General features: G+C 47.0%; 1 protein-coding gene across 1 annotated transcript in view; it reads left to right on the top strand.

Moving 5' to 3' along the window:
- The first annotated feature begins 813 nt into the window (after positions 1–813).
- Positions 814–17,606, top strand: part of PBX4 (PBX homeobox 4) — a 67,293-nt gene continuing 50,500 nt past the window's right edge. Inside the window, exons 1-2 of the mRNA XM_060272192.1 lie at positions 814–1,172; positions 16,904–16,977. Coding sequence (XP_060128175.1) covers positions 979–1,172; positions 16,904–16,977 — 268 coding nt within the window. The 5' untranslated portion in view covers positions 814–978. The remainder of the gene's footprint in view (positions 1,173–16,903; positions 16,978–17,606) is intronic.

Raw genomic sequence — 17,606 nt, forward strand, 5'->3', positions numbered from 1 at the left:
CCCTCACTGGGCACGGAGAGTTCTCTCATTTATGCAGAACTCGGAGTGTATTTTCCAGGGGTGGAGGACAGGAAAGCAGCGTCCTTCCTGGATCTGAGATTCAGTCCCACTCCCAAGATCATGACGTTTCGCTCCACGGGGAGCGAGGGACTGGCTCGGCCACCAGCTGCCAGGCGCTTCTCTTGGGCGCCCACATGGAGCTTGTGGCTGCTGCTGCTTCCCCTCCTCCTCGCTCGCTCGCCCGCCCGCCGCCCCCAGGAAGCCCAGCCCGGGGAAAAGCCCTAGTTGGCAAGCGGCCCCAGGAGGACCTCAGGGCGGCCTAACGGGGCCTCGGGAGACCCAGGAAGGCAAGGCGGGGAAGGCGCAGGCGGCGCCCGGGAGGAGAAGCGCCAAGGAGGCGCCGGGATCCCGCCGCTGCCTGCGCGAGGCCACGCTGCTCCTTCTGGCCGGCGGAGGGGCGGGGGGAGGAGGGCGGGCCCCGTCGCCTAGGCGCTTCGAGACGACGCGGGACGCCTGAGGCGCCGGAGGGCGAAGACGGGAGGGGGGCGTGGCGTCGCCGCAGGCAGTCCGGCCGGCCAGCCAGTCAGCGAAGGCATCTTCTGCGCTGGCCCCGCCCCTTCTCCCCTCAGAGGCGGCGATGGCGCTGCGGCCGCCGAGAGACTGGCTTTGTCCCAGAAGGGGGCGGGACACTCCGAGGGAAGGAGGGGAGGGGGAGGGGGAGGGGGAGAAGCGCCAGAGCCGCCGCTGCTGCTGCTGCCGCTTGGCGGGGCGACGGCCGAGGAGGCGGGGGAGGCGGAGCCCCGTGGCGCGGCGGGGGCGGGGCGAGGCGCGCGCGAGGCGCCAGGATCGCCGGGGCCTGCTAGCCGCCAGTCGCGCGTCCGTCGGGCGTCCGCCAGTGCCAGGGACGCCGGGGGGCGGGATCGGGCCGCGACCCCCGCCTGAGGCGCCTCCGCTCGCCCGTCCGCCCTCCGCCCGGCCATGGAAGAGGCGTCCCGGCTCCTGGCGGGCCTGCAGCCCCCTCCGGGAGGCGCCGGAGAGCCCCCTCCGCACCGGCTGCCCGCCCCGCCGGGCCCGCCCCCGCCGCAGGCGCCCCCGGGGCTCCAGGACACGGGGGACATTTTGCAGCAGATCATGGCCATCACCGACCAGAGCCTGGACGAGGCGCAGGCCAGGTGAGCGAGGGAGGGAGGGAGGGCGGCGTCCAGGGCGGCGAGGGAGGGGGCGCCGCCGCCGCCTCGGCCTGAGGGCGAGCGGACGCCCCGGAGCGGAGGGAGGCTGCCGGGCTTGGGGGGGGCGGGCGGGCGGGCGCCGCCGGCACGCAGGGCCCGGAGGGGCCACGGGAGATGGGGCGGGCCTAGGCCAGGCGGGCGGGCGGGCGGTGAGGGAGACGGAAACTTTGCCTTGGAGCGAGGGTCCCCCTCCGAGCGAGATCCAGCGGGGAAGCCATAGACAAAAGGGGTGGGGGAAGGTAATGGCAGGAGCACCTGAGCCCCGAGGAAGAGACGCACCGAAGCCCCAAAAACTCCTCGGCGGGCAGTTTGTGACCCCGAACCGCCAGCCTGTTCCGTGTATGCTGTACATTTGTAATGTGTGAAGAGGCCCTCGGAGCTTGATGCAGTGATCTCTAGAGTCTTGGGTTGCTGACCAGCCTGATCTGGTGACAGATGGCGTTTCCCTTGGGATCTGGTGAAGGATCCCATGGTCGGTTAATCACCAGGTGACCTAAGAGCCCCTGGATGCTAAACAAGTGGTCAGTGCCCCAAACAATGTGTCCATTAGTTTCCCAGGCAAGATGTGAACTCAATGGGACTTGGTAAAATGGTATAAGAAAGAAAGAATCATTCTTTGTCAGGGAGGAGTGCAGTCTAGTTAGGGAGGAGTCAGACCCCAAGTTAGAGAGGATTGGGGCTATTTCTCCATTGCTCACTAAGGCAGAAGCAATTCTAGCATAATATATTAGCATGGGGGAAGATAGTTTTGCTGTTTAAACGGTACCATGGGCAGTACTTGCAGTGGGCAGGTCATGGGGCATCACAACAAATGCTAATAGTGAACTTGCAGCAAGTCTGGGCAGGTCTGCAAGGAGCAGGGGACTCTGTGTAAGTGCAAACAAGCCTATGGTATGTTCAAGAAGGAAAAGATTGATAGCTTTGGTATCTTTGGATCAGATCCTTATATTGTGCTTCTTACTTGAGATACCCTAATGAAAAATCTGGTTAGGGATTTGATGCAGCCTACTGGTTGTATTTATTTTGTTGTTCTTTTTGCCTTTGTTGAGTGAGAACCAAAATAAGATGGTGGATTATCTGTGGCCCCACATTTGTGAAGAATTTGTGGCCAGACAGCTATTAATGGGCAACTTGTTAAAGAGTCATCCCAATATAATGGTTTTTAGTTAGTACTGGCCTGTGGTGCATTGACATTGAGGAACATATTTGCATCCATTTTACAGATCAGCTGCATTTTTTTATTTTTTATTTGCAAATGGCTGGCATTATAGGGTAGGGAGAATAGATACTGACTTCTTTTTATACCTATGTTTATTTCAATACGTTACTTTGATTTCTGCATTGTCTAACGTAGGTCACATGCTGGGGTGCTGCACAGGACCATGAAGTTGCATGGTCTTTGCCTTAAGAGTTTGCAGAAAATTATTTTGAAGTTTCATTTATTTAAGTGAAATTAATTTCTGTGTAATAATGAGTTTAAAATCATAAATTATATTTTTTTCTGCTTAGTAAAGACACACAAATAGACTGGTCTGAAAGAGGAGAGGGAGGAACCTTGGAATATTCTTGGACTCCTGCTTAGTTCCTCTATCTGATTTGTTCTCTCTGATTTGTAACCCCAAGCAAAATTGTGGCCCATAAACACAAATATTGTTCCACTCTGCTAAGACCCACTTCCTGTAGCCAACTTGGTGCACTGAGAATGTGAAGTGGGTGGAACTATACAGCTGCCTTGCAAATAAGTTTACAAAAGTTACTAGGTTCAAAACATGTTTACTAACTTCCTTGTCTGCACTATGTGCAGTCATTTGTGGCCAAATGGCAACAAGAAACAACAACTCATCCTGGTAGCCTGGAGTTGATTCTTAATTTGCGGCAAGTGGCTACTTAAAAGTGCTGTAAAGTGGCATCTGCTGACTATCAACTATTTGTCCATCCTGGATTGATTTGTGGCATTGTAAATGTGGGTTGAGTTGTAACCATGTAATTCATTCAGTGCATACAAAAGTCAGCAACCCACTTTTGTCTGTCAAAATTGGTCCTCTCTGTGGTGGCAATTCATATAAATTGTCAAGCAGTTTCAAAAGAACATTTTTGCCCCATCATGTTTTGCCCCTTGCAATTTGATACAAATACCAAATTCCTGTTTACTCACCACAGAAAATGCTGTGTTCCTTCATTGGGGGCTTAGCACATTACTAAGTTATACATAACTTTTTTACTGTGAAACAACAATTCACAATTCCTTCAGGTGGCCCATATTTGTTGGACAGTTTTAGCAATGTACATTCAATAGGACAAACTCATAATACAGTTTTATCTTGCATTAGTTTTGTTGACAGAGAAGTTAAAAGAAATCAGGGAGCAGGACTGCAAGCTCCTATTTCTCTAGGTGTGCACTGCCCTCCACTTCTTTACCCAAGAGTTGGTTTGTAAGTGCTGTAGCTGCCGTGCTTCCTTGGTAGCCTTTGGTGAGTCAGATTAGTGATCTTCTAACAATACTAAACTGAACATCTCCCTTGCGGGGGGGGGGGAGTGGAGGGTGTACGATACTTCTGTATATGAAGATCATATAAACAATACAGAAGTAAGGCACTTGTTCCTTAATTATTCCTAGAGAACTATCTAAACCTCACGGGAACATCACCCTTAAAGTCACTGGCTACAAGCCAGCACAGAATTAGTTGCCCTTAAACCAGGGGTCAGCAAACTTTCAGCAGGGGCCGGTCCACTTTCCCTCAGACCTTGTGGGGGGGCAGACTATATTTTGGAAAAAAAAGGAACAAATTCCTACTCATGTAAAAACATGCTGATTCCCGGACTGTCCGCGGGCTGGATTTAGTAGGTGATTGGGCTGCATTCGGCCCCTGGGCCTTGGTTTGCGGACACCCGCCTTAAACTATCTGAGATTGATGAGCTTATGGCTGGAGCCCTAAGAACACTTATTAGGATGCAAGTGCAATGGAAGAGGGGGGTCACACTTCGGAATAAACACACACAGGACTGAGCTGTAAGTGTGTCTAATTCTGTGGTGAATTGAGGCATTAATGGCTAACAGAGACATGAGGTACATATAAATATCTCAATGGCTGCCCCGTGGAAGAGGGAGCCAGCTTGTTTTCTGGAAGGTAGGACCTGAACCAATGGCTTCAAGTTACAAGAAAGGAGATTCCAACTAAACTTTAGGAAGAACTTTCTGACAGTAAGAGCTGCTGGACAGTGGTGGTAGGGACTCCCTCGGGAGGTGATGGATACTCCTTCCTTGGAAGTTTTTTAGCAGAGGTTGGATGGCCATCTGTCAGGGATGCTTTAGTTGAGATTCCTGCATTGCAGACTAGATGGCCCTTAGGGATTCCTCCCAGTTCTATGGTTCTAAGCATTTGTGCCTCTGAATTTTCAACAGAATGCCATGTTCTGCAGTAATGGTCTAGTATTGTTATCCCTCTAAGTAGTAATATTGGGCTGGATTACTGCTGGGAGACAAAAGGTGCTAACTATCTATGCTGAACTTTTTAGCATTTATTTTGTAAACAGTCTAAAACGTAAGGTTATGATCTAGTCATAGCAATCTGTAACACAGCTATTCTGTGCCTCCACCACTTTGATAGGTGCAGATGTAGAAAACATCTTGACCTGAATTATGGCAGAATTCTGTGTGGAAAAGTATCTTAGAACCTATCGTCTTGACTCATGCCATTGTTATGAACACAAGAAAACCAAGGGGATTCTGTTTAATGAGGTGCTGGCTTGAGAAATGCATCCTCTTTTAGGAGCACAGTGGCCTCTCGTGTTTTTCTCATGGGACTAAAATTAATTATGGGAGGTAACAAGCTTGATATAGGAAGAGCACAGCAAAAGGAATTAGCATCATTCCAGTTACTCACTTTTCCCTGATGCTGCATGTAATTTGGTAGTAATTCTTCTGCATTGATAATAAAGTGATTATTTAAGTGCAGGTGCCAAAATTCCAATTTGAGAGTTTGCTGCAAGAAACATCAGTGCATATGAAGCAAAATATTTGCTCTGTGCAGTGTGCAGTGTGCAGCTCCATCATGAATTGAATTCAGTGGAAGTGGATGTGGTGGAATCATCCAATGATAGGAGGACCCATCAACAAAAACATATACATGCAACTGTGTACCCAGGCTGGGTTAGGATGCCTAGGTGTATATATGTGTGTACATCTCTATGTGTAATTTGTTCTTTTGGTTTAACCCTGTGCTGTGCTTACTCAGAAGTAAGTCCTATTGAACTTTGTATGCCTTATGGTATGCCCTATGGACTGAAGCCTTGATGCATTTGCAGCAGTAGCTCGGTCTGGGGTAATGCCAGTGTACAGCATATAAGGTCTTGGGTTAGGTGAATATTTCCGTTCATGTAGAAACATGAAAAGAGAACCTCTAAGGTACACTAAATTTTAATTTATTCATTTTGACAGTTTAGAATCTTCATCTGTGGCACCATAAAACAAAGTAGCACTCTGTATATTTGCTCTCAAAACAATGTCCCAGTTTACATTCTAAATGATCACTGGATACATATTTAGACATTCTCTCCTCCTTCGTGCCAGTTTCCACATTCCTGTGATTCGCTGTGCATGATGAAATGCAGAAAGGATTAGCTGCAAGGTGCAGCACCATGAGTCATACTTGTGTTGTACTTGTGCAGCAATACACCCGGATGCTCAACTAGTGCAGTAACTTGAAAAGCAACATGATCAGGTACATGCAGACAGGCACCTGTCCTCAAGGATTGCTTTTAAAGATTATTACAGGCATATTTATTCTTAGTTGTGCAAGGAAAAGTTCAGCCTGGCTGGTCAAAAGAGAGCCATGTACTGGCCTGAAATTTGCAATGCTGGGCGTGAAGGTGCCTATGGAACAAAATCCAAACACTCCATGTAATGTGGGCTGACTACACTACTGCACGTCTCAGTGTTACTAGAATGCTCCAGTGTTGCTACATCTCATAACAGTTTGTTACTGTTCCCTATGAAATATTGTGAGTATTAGCAGTAAGAAATTCAGCACTGAAAACAAAGCAAGAAATCTAATGTTACTGGTTCTTGCACTTCCTGGTCAGTAGCAACTCTGCTACCGGGGGGGGGGGGGAGCATCTTTATGTTCCACTTGGCAGCCTTCTTGTCTCTTTGACAGCAGTCAAGGCCAGTCTTATTAATCTGAGTCTCTTGGAGCGAACCTTGCTTGGTAGCAGTCTGAACCCTCTGCTTGTATTCAGAATGTTACTGCTTGTGATGCCCTTGGAGACCTGCACTCTGCCAGAGGAAGTAAAGTTATGTCGTGCACTTGGATCTTTGCATTTGACTTTTTATGCAATCACAAACTACTACCTTTCATGTTCAGCAGGGTGCCACCTCTTTGAGGAACAGAATGTCAATAGAAGCAGGCAATTTGTGCCATGTTTTGTTAAGTCTTTTAGGCTGGACTGGGCTGTATGACTGCTGTGAGCTGTGGAATGTTTAATGAATTTACTCTAATGTAAGGTTGTTTTGTTTTCTTGTTTAAAGAGTCTGCCTTCCAGGGTGGCAGATACCTAAGTAGACTGGTGTATAATATTTCAAAAGTCACTGTACACAAAAACCAAGTATGGATTCAACATTGAACTAAAGCTGAGGTGGCTGTTTGAATCCCCCCTGTTGCAAAATACATTTGTTTAAAATCTGTTTATTAAGAAGCCTAACTTACTCAACCGTTTAAAGAAAAAAAGTAGTCCTAAACCATGAAGGCCTTAAAAGCTAAGAACTGGCATCATGGATTGTGCCTAAAACTGAGTTGGAAGCCAATGCAGCTGTTTAATCACTAATGAGAGATGTTCTGCCGCCTAATTCCAATTGACAGTCTTGCATCTGTGTTTTGAATTAACTGTAGTTTGCAGGCAGTCTTTGAAAGCAGCGCTGCATGCAGTGCATTTAGTAATTTTGCAAGAGGAGTAGGTGGACTGGCTTCCTGTAGATCAGGAATCCCCAAACTGCGGCCCTCCAGATGTTTTGGCCTACAACTCCCATGATCCCTAGCTAAGAGGACCAGTGGTCAGGGATGATGGGAATTGTAGTCCAAAACATCTGGAGGGCCAGAGTTTGGGGATGCCTGCTGTAGAGTCTTTCAGCTATGGAAATTGTAGAACTATGGGATTAATGTAGAAGTCCTGGAAGAGTAGGGACCCAGGTGGCGCTGTGGGTTAAACCACTGAGCCTAGGGCTTGCTGATCAGAAGGTCGGTGGTTCGAATCCCTGTGACGGGGTGAGCTCCCGTTGCTCGGTCCCAGCTCCTGCCAACCTAGCAGTTCGAAAGCACGTCAAAATGCAAGTAGATAAATAGGAAGGTAAACGGAGTTTCCATGTGCTGCTCTGGTTCGCCAGAAGTGGCTTTGTCATGCTGGCCACATGACCTGGAAGCTATACGCCGGCTCCCTCGGCCAATAATGCGAGATGAGCGCGCAACCCCAGAGTCGGTCACGACTGGACCTAATGGTCAGGGGTCCCTTTACCTTTACCTGGAAGAGTATTGTCCCAAGAGTGAGTAATGAACTTTGGCCAACATTGAGTATTTAAGCAGGTTCTGGAGAGATTAATTTATGAGCACAATATTATTTATTGACGGATCTCTATACTGAGTTTGAACTAGTGATGGTTTATTTGTATTTGTCATTCCTTGCTAAGGCAACATTTAATACAATAATTTTACTTAGCCAAATGATTTTGGGGCTGGGTCATGTAGCATGAAGGCCCACTGTTTCCCCTTTGTATATTCAAAGTGAAATTCTATACATGTTTGCTCAGAAGAAACTCCCATTGAGTAGTTGTTGTTGTTATTATTATTATTATTATTATTATTAAGTTCAGTGGGACTTTCTTCCAGATGAGTGTGTGTAAGATTGCAGCCTCAGTTGCTCGAAGTGTTGTGTCTCTTCTTCCAAGAGTCTTGGTGGAGGGGTGCCTGCTTAAATGCACCCACTTTCTCCATCTTCTATACATATAGAAATAAATCCTAGAGAAAGCTTTGCTGAATCCATCCTCCTGGCATGCTAGATTTGTTTGTACAGGAAGCTATTGGGAGGGGGACATGAAAAACACAAATTTCATCCTGAAGTAGTGCTGCCCATGAAAAGTATCAGCATATGATTCTGTTAAATACTGTATTTTTCTTTTCTTTTTTTCAAATAATATTTATTGATTTTCAAACATTTCAATACAAAAACAAAAATAAAAAAAAACATAATCCAAAAAACAAAACAAAAACCCATACCAAAACTTGACATTGTGGACTTCCTCGATTCCCCCCCCCCACTGGGTCCATTTATTAAATCTAAATTCAGCAATTTTCCCTTATCATCTTAAATCATTCTAACGCAATTTTTCCATTATTTCACAACCAATTCTAATCTACACAAAGAAAAAAAATCGACTATCCTCAACCTATAATTCGTTAATTACTCCAAATCTAAATTTATTTTCCCATCCATCTCTAATTCTTCCTTTAGCCTCACAATTTGTACCCCAATTTTTTCCCATACATTCAAATATTATTTCTTCTATCATAATATCCTTTAACCACTTTTATCTAATTCTACTCCCCTTCCCCTGGGCTCCAGATCTCCCAGATGCATCAACCAGCTCCATAAAACGTTCCAGTTTCGGACCATCTTAATCAATCAGAAAATACCGGTAACCCATTATTGCTCCTCACCCTATTCCCACTCGTTTGCCACCTATCCACCACTCTCCCTTCTTTGTCCCCTGCTGCCCCCCCCCCCAATTTTCTAACTGTAGCACAGTACCATCCGGCTATGTTTCCACTTTTCAGCCCTATCTCAATTTTTTTTTCTAGTTAAGCTCAGGCCCCAGCATAGATCCTGCCCTCCCTCTCTCACTGGGACGACATTATTCCATGCTGGTTCTTCTTTGAGGACTCCTTGAATCGTAAATACTGTATTTTTCGCTCCATAAGACACACCTGACCAAAAGACGCACCTAATTTTTAGAGGAGGAAAGGGGGAAAGCCCTGGGTTTTTGGGGGGAGATCAGCTCAAGGTTGTGCAGCTTCTTCCAGCTTCTTTTGTAAATGGGAAAAGCCCCATTTTGGGGGGATCAGCTCACAGTTGTGCAGCTTTTTTTGCAAAGGGAGAAAGCTCCGTTTTTGAGGATCAGCTCAAAGTTGCTGAGCTTACCTTGCAAAGGGAAAAAATCCTGTTTTTCTGGGGTTCAACTCACAGTTCTGCATTTTCTTTAGGAAAGGAAAGGGAGCCATTTCTACTGTTTCCAGACAGATAATCTAATTTCACTGCAGCCTCCTTCTGCAGAACATTCAACAATGGAGGCCTGGGCAAGGGGGCGGGGCCTGGAAGGGAGCTAGCTCCCTTATCTCCCTCCCCAGTCTTTTGCAATCAGCTGCTGAGCAGGTTCCTTTCAACTCCCTCTTTCCCTCTTGTTAGCCTTTAGTTCTTCCTTAAAAAAAAAAAGCACGATATGCTTTCCGCCCCGGGGCAATCCGGCTCTAGGGACCATGCATTCGCTCCATAAGATGCACAGACATTTCCTCTTACTTTTTAGGAAGGAAAAAAACGTGTCTTATGGAGCGAAAAATACGGTATATCAACACTGGTGGTACAACTGGACTCCACCACTTCAGACTTTCTATGTAAGAAGCTCCCTGCAAATGGTGAGCAACTAGACCAAGGAGAGGAATTCTATGCTAAAACATTCTCAGTGCTGTGCTAGTCTCCCATACAGAGAACATACTCTACATGAGAACTGTCACAGTGGCCTGGGTGGGCTACGTCAGAGTAACGACTCCACACAGCTCTGCATTTTATCCTTTTATTGGTGCTGTGTATTTACAGTGCTGAAAACAGTGCTATTTACAGATAGTGGTACATGTTGTCAGTCTTCCGCAGAACCTCCGAATGGCGGTTCGCGCGTTTTCCTCCAGCAAAGTAATCTTGGCATACTGAATCTCCTCCCCCGGCGCTTCTTACGCAATTCCGGGGTGGCTGGGATCGGCCTCTTTCCCACCGTCTCCCTGCTTCCCTGTTCCTTTCCCCGGCGGTGCCTGTGCTCCGCTAAGGTACTCAAGCTCCTGTTTCCACTTCCTGAATCACCACTCGAGGTCTCCCCCTCCCCGCTAGGGGAGGAGCTGGTATTCAGGATGGGAGGGGGCTGTCGGTACCTCTTATCCCTCACAAGAACCTCCAGAAATATCACTTCCTTGCTCTTCTGCAGTCTCATGTGTGCAGTCTGAAATTCTTACCCTGCCATAAAAAAGAGGCTAGCTCTCAGTTGCATAGATTTTGGTGTATTGTCACTGATCTGCTGTGACTGCTCCAACTTGGGAATTTTTTTAATGAGATGTGCAAGGCTTCAACCTGACATATCCTGAAGGTAATTTATTATTAGAATTAGATAGAGGCAGTAGTTCTGCTGTATGCCGTTAGGTGGCGCTTTACAAACACTACTGTTTTGCAAAGAGGCAGCGCGCGCATTCTACTAAAGCTCACCTCCCCAAGATGCTTTGCGCGCGTCGGCTTCATTTGTGCGCTGCTGCGCAGGTACCTTGTCTTCTCCATTCCCCTCCCTCCTCCCTGGCGCGTGCTGCCTCTTTGCAAAACAGTAGTGTTTGTAAACAAAGCGTTGTTTTTCGCGGAAGCTACAGTTCGCGTAGTTAAAAATGGACCGTTGGTTAAAAAGTGGTTCGTTAAAACGACAAAGGCCTACAGATGAAGAGGAAGATAATGCATTTGATGTTCAAGCAGGTAAGTCAGTGACTCTCGAACTGATCTTGTCAGTGTCCATTGAACCTAAATCGTCGGCGTCCCTTGAACCTAACCCTTCCAAGATCAGTGTTAAGCTTACTGGAAAAATTAGATTAGGAATTAGGAATTAGATTTAGGATTAGGAATTAATGGGGGTCCTTGTCACAATAGTGGCTCGATGAGGGGTCCTCGAGAAAATTTTGTTGGGAACCCCTACTCTATCCCCTGTTTGCATGTCACCATCTTCTCCTCTAAGTGACCCCACTGTTTCCTTGTTCTTCCTTTTGCTATGGACATACCCAGAAAAGCCCTTTTTGTTGTTTTTAACCTCTCTAGCAAGCCTGAGTTCATTCTGTGCTTTAGCTTTTTTGACTTGTCTCTACATGTGCTGGCTATATGTTTGAATTCCTCTCTGGTGATTTCCCCCCTTTTCCATTTTTTGTACATATCCCTTTTAAATCTTAACTCAGTTAAAAGTTCTTTAGATAGCCACCCTGGCATCTTTAGGCACCTTCCATGTTTCCGTCTCATTGGTATTGCCTGAAGTTGTGCTTTTAATATCTCCCTTTTAACAAACTCCCAACCATCATGAACTCCCTTCCCTTTTAGTATTTCTGTCCATGGGATCTCACCCAGCGTTTCCCTAAGTTTTCTGAAGTAGGCTTTCTTAATGTCTAGAATTTGAGTCTTAGTATGTTTGGTTCCTCCTTTCTGCTGTATAATAAACTCCACTCCCACCTAATGATCCTGCCACTTCTACCCCACTAACCAGGTCATCACTATTGGTTAGTATCAGATCCAAAATGGCTGAACCTCTTGTTGCTTTTCCCACTTTCTGGACAAGGAAGTTGTCTGCAAGGCCAGTGAGGAATCTGTTCGACATTATGCTCTTTGCTGAGTTTGACATCCAACAAATATCAGGATAGTTGAAATCCCCCATTACTGCTATCTCGCTTCCTTTTGAATGCTTGGTCATCTGTTCCAGGAAGGCTTCATCTGTGTCCTCAGTTTGGCTTGGGGATCTATAGTAAGCTCCCACAATGAGATCACTGTTATTTTTCTCTCCCTTAATTTTGACGCAGATACTCTCAATATGGCTTTGAAGTTTTAAATCCTGGATCTCTTCACAGGTATACACATCCCTGATGTATAACGCCACTCCTATGGTCTATTTCTCTGAAATAGATTGTATCCCCCCATTACTACATTCCAATCATGAGACTCATCCCACCAGGTTTCAGTGATGCCTATGTTTGCTGTACCAAGAGTTCAAGTTCATCTTGTTTATTTCCCATGCTCTGTGCATTAGTATACAGACATTGAAGACCATTGATCATTTCCCCATGTCTCTTATTTAAGGATTTTTTCCTCCCACCACTAAGTCTGTGTGCTGTTTGCTCCATTTCGCCCATGACATTTGGGTGATCATCTTCAGCACTTGGTAGACTCCTACCTTCAGGACCACTGTCTCCCTCCCCCACATAAGTCAGTTTAAAGCCCTCCTGATGAGGTTTTTGAGTTTCATTGCAAAAACATTCCTCCCAACCTTTGTGAGGTGCAGCCCATCACTTGCCAGAAGTCCATCTTCAAGAAACTGCAGACCGTGGTCTAAGAATCCAAACTATTCTTTCTTGCACCATTTGCGAAGCCAGTTGTTCACTTCCCCTATTTTTCCCTCTCTCCCTGTGCCACGTCGTTAAACTGGGAGGACAGATGAGATGACAATTTGTGCATTTAATTGCTTCAACTTCCTGCCCAGAGCCTCATAATCACTTTTGATCTTCTGGAGGCTATGGCTTGTAGTGTCATTGGTTCCCACATGGACCAAAAGGAAGGGGTATTTGTCAGTGGGTTTTATGATTCCTTGCAGCTATTCTGTTACATCTTGGATCTTGGCCCCAGGGAGACAGCACACCTCTCGAGACGTCTTATCAGGCCCACAGATCACTGCTTCTGTACCCCTGAGTAGGGAATCCCCTATCACCACTACACGCCTCCTCATAGGCTTGGTTGGGATTCTTCCATGTGCTGTCCCTTCCAAGGTCACCTGCATATTCCCGGAGGACTGACTTTGCTGCTCGTCTTCATATTTCTGATCAGCTGTGATGAGGGAGAGATCTTCAAATGGAGTCTGTACCTCGTCTCCCATGTTAAGGGAGAGTACTTCAAATCGATTGTGTAGTTGTAAACACTCAGACCGATCTCTGGGCCTTCTACTTCTATGAGTCACGTTCCTCCATACATCTGGCTCCAGTGTTGGGGAACTGACCTCCTCAGGGATGTCCCCTGTCCCCTCCTTGGTGCAAACAGTGTGCTCTGCTGCATCCAAGAAAAGCTCCAGCTCATTAATTCTCTAGAGCAGGGGTGTCAAACTCAAATTCATCGGGGGCCGCATCAGCAGTTTGGTCACCCTCAAAGGGCCGGTTGTATCTGTAGGACTATGTGTCCACTCTTTATTAGCATAAATTATTGTCACTGCATTCAATTATTACTGTTTTTTGTAATAATGTAAGTAATAACTAGCGCTGAAAGCAGAAACATAGTCAGAATAATGGCAAGTAGATATTCAAATGTACAATTATTGTACAATTTATTGAAAAATGATTTTTGGTAACTGCACTGGGTGGTGGAGGCTCGCTAGGGTTTCATGCAGGAGCTTTGCAGAGCTACTGGTACCTGGAGATGCTGGGGTCCTTCTGCTTGCAGGACAGATGTTCTGCCAGTGAGCCACCACCCTTCACCAAAGGGACTGGCTGAGGTTGACTCACTGGAGCTGCTCTCCTGGTTCCAGGGTTTAAGGGCCAGAAGTATAAAGCAGCATCCTATGTTTCTGAGGAGAGGGAGAGGGAGTGGAGGGGAGGGGAGGGAGGAAGGAAGGAAGGAAGGAAGGAAGGAAAGAGGGAGTGGGAGGGAGAGGGGAAGGAAGGAAGGAAAGGGGAGAGAAAGAAGAGTAGGAAATAAGGAAGGGAATAAAGAAGGAAAGAAAAAGAAAGAGGGAGAAAAGACGGAAAGGGAGAAAGAAGGAAGTAGAGAGGGAAAGAAAGAATAAGAATGAGGGAGAGGAAGAAAGATGGGAAGGACGGAAGGAAGGAAGAAAGAAAGAAAAGAGGGAGCAGGAGGGAGAGAGGAAGGAAAGAGGGGAGAGAAGGAAAGAAAAAGAAAGAGGGAGAGAAGACAGAAAGGGAGAAAGAAGGAAGGAAGTAGAAAGAAAGAATAAGAATGAGGGAGAGGAAGAAAGATGGGAAGGACGGAAGGAAGGAAGGAAGGAAGAAAGAAAGAAAAGAGGGAGCAGGAAGGAGAGAGGAAGGAAAGAGGGGAGAGAAAGAAGAGTAGGAAAGAAGGAAGGGAATAAAGAAGGAAAGAAAAAGAAAGAGGGAGAGAAGACAGAGATAAAGAAGGAAGGAAGGAGAGGGAAAGAAAGAATAAGAACGAGAGAGAGGAAGAAAGAAAGGGAAGGGGGGTGTCGCCGCCTTGATTCAGCACCAGAAAAGAGCGCGAAGGGACCCAGGGGCAAAAAGCATTTCCCGTGCAGCGTGAGGCAGCGGGTGTCCGTTTTAGCAGACGTGCGTAAAGCCTCAGAGTTGCACGTTCATGAGGCTGAGCTGCTGCTGAGCTCACGTTCATGAGGCTGAGCCGCGGCAGGAGGAGGAGGAGGTGAGGCAAGAGGAGGAGGCGGCGGCTTGTCGGGTCGGTGCCCGGCAGCACTGTATGGAGAGTGCCGAGCCTCTGGGACGCAGCAGTGCTCTGTAGCACTTTGAATCCTCCTCCTCCACGCGGCGCTGCTGGGTGCTTTGTCTGTGCTTCAGCAGCAGCAGCAGCAGCAGCCGTTTCCAGGCGCCGAGCCGTGGCAGGAGGAGGAGGATTCAAAGTGCTACAGAGCACTGCTGCGTCGCAGAGGCTCGGGACTCTCCATGCGGCGCTGCTGGGCGCTGACCCGGCAAGCTGCCTCTTCCTTCTCCTGCTGTGGCTCGGGGCGCTCCACGCAGCGCTGCTCCCACTGCCTTTCTACCACCCCAGGCCCCAGCTGTTTGTCGGCGCTTGTCAGCGTGGCGCTTCAGCAGCAAGGTCCCGCTGGCTGGGGCGCTCGGCGGGCCACATGACGAGGTCTGGCGGGCCGGATTTGGCCCCCGGGCCTTGAGTTTGACACCCATGCTCTAGAGCGTAGATACAAGGGCCTGGACCTTGTCTTCTAGTAGGGCAATCAACTTGCAATTGCTCCAGGTGTAGCCGTCTACATCCTTTGGCAAGAATACAAACATTGCGCAGGAATTGCAAGTGACTGCAGTTGTTCCCTTACCTTCCATCTTGAAAAGTTTGAAGTCAGGAAGAAGAAGAAGAAGAAGAAGAAGAAGAAGAAGAAGAAGAAGAAGAAGAAGAAGAAGAAGAAGAAGAAGAAGAAGAAGAAGAAGAAGAAGAAGCCTAAGTCTCCCCCAATAAACGTTTAAGACTAGCTCCCCTAAATCTAAAAGATGGGTCAAACTCCGCCCACAGCTAGTCACCTGACTCCACAGAAGCCCCGCCCCCTCAGACCATGTGCTCAGGGAGAGCACACTTCCAAGGTCATAGGCCAGAAACAAACACACACACAAGCCTAGAAAACAAGCACAAGCACACAAACAAGTAAGGAAACAGATAAGCACACAACCTTCACCACACACACCTAAAAAGACAAATCCGCAAAACCTACAGAGTGTCCCCCAAGCTCAGCTCACCTTGTGCTCCCTCCTCAGTCGCTGAACTCCAGGCACTGACTAGCTCTACCCACAGCTAGTCACCTGACTCACCTGACTCACCTGACTCCACAGAAGCTCAGGGAGAGGTCACCTGCAAGGTCACTGGCCAGAAACAAACACACAAATCGAAGAGGCAGAAGCCCTTGTGCTCCCTCCTCAGTCGCTGAACTCCAGGCAGTTTGTGTATGAGCGTCAGCTCAGGGACATCGTCCGGCCCTTCAGAGGATAACAGTGCAGGAGGCCCCCACTCCAGAAGAGCCAGCGCCTGCAGTAGAGCCCAAGAGCTGCCTGCCAGTGGTGCTGCTACGGTATCTTGCCTGTCTCTGGCCTGGTGAGATGCGCTTGCAGGGCTTCATGGCCCAATGGTCTGACTCCGTGTAAGACAGTTTCATTTGCTCCTGGGGTCTCCAGGACAGCATGGCAAAATAGAACACCATTCTGCTCTCATATTCAAGCTATGAATGCTGTGTAAGTTGCCAGAACTGCTGTCACAACTTCTGATTTTACTGATTTTGGTGCAGAACATCAGTGAAATTGATAGTCTGGTTTGGGACTCAGGTGGAAGTGACATTTCTTAGTGAAGAACTAATAGCAGGCCTCCTGGGCATCCCCTGGACGTGGAATTTGTCCGTCCTGCCCATTGAATTTGACACCCTTGAGTTCGAGGGTCTGTAAAGACTTGAGCAGCTGTATATCAATTGTAGTGTTTGGTTTGAAGACTGGTAGAGTGATCTTTCACTCCTGTGTTTTGAGAGTGAATAATAGATTGGGATTCTGACAGTTCTGTGGCTTTGCTGGTGCAGAGTTAAGCAGCAGGATGCTTAAATATTCCTTTTGTGGTTTTACATAGCGTCCCTCATTTTGAAGCAGGCTGCCTTGTTAAAGGAAGTGCAAGAATGCTAATGTGGAATGCAGCCTTGAGGCTTCCCATATGCTCTTAAAATACACAAGCATCTGTATAATTATACAAGTTTAACTTTCATGGTGCTTAGCTAGTATAGGCAATAGGGCATTTCAGACTGTAAATGAACCTTGCAGAGCAATTTTCTGGTGCAATGTAGACTGTGGCTTTTGAATGGAATGTTTTGCCTGTTTCTTCGTTATACCCTTTTCTTTTTCTTATCTGTTATATTTCTTTGCCATTCATCCTGTTTCCCCCCTCCTCCTTTTCAGGAAACATGCCTTGAATTGCCACCGAATGAAACCTGCTCTCTTCAGCGTGCTATGTGATATTAAAGAAAAAACAGGTGTGTTGGTATTTTCATGCAAAATTTGTTTCTGAAAACTAATCTTTCTAGCACATGGGCCACTGCAACTCTCTTTAAGGGCTAAATTTACCATTAATGCACTGTAGCCTTTCAGCCACAAGCTGATTATCAGTGAGACTTTGGAGTACATGTCCTTTCTTTATGGAAAGATTAAAAAATACATAATTACAAGTGCACAGAGTAAGATGACACACAAAAAAGAAGAAAAGAGAAAAGAAATAGGACCAATTTAGAAAACAAAACAGAACAGACTTGGGGGCACATTTCTGCAGAGTCACTGTTTAAACCCCATTGACTTCATTAGGATTTTAGTAGCCAAACTTTCTGTGTAGGCTTGTCACCTAAATTAGTAAATTGAAAATATCCAGACATTCTTGTAAAATATTTGTATGTTGTTTCAACTAGTGTGTGTACTAAAAAAAAGATGAAGAATGGCTGTCTGGCTATTTAAACACCCCCCCCCCCCAATGCTACATGTACGCAAGTACATTTCTCATTAGCCAAGATGTCAAGGGCTAACATCATCCTCCCTTCATTCTAGAAGTGAATGGCTTTTGCTTGAAGCCACCCAGTGTTATCTGCTATTTGGTGACAAACACCATTCATTT

This window comes from Zootoca vivipara, chromosome 2, assembly GCF_963506605.1.
Source record: "Zootoca vivipara chromosome 2, rZooViv1.1, whole genome shotgun sequence".
Lineage (NCBI taxonomy): Eukaryota > Metazoa > Chordata > Lepidosauria > Squamata > Lacertidae > Zootoca > Zootoca vivipara.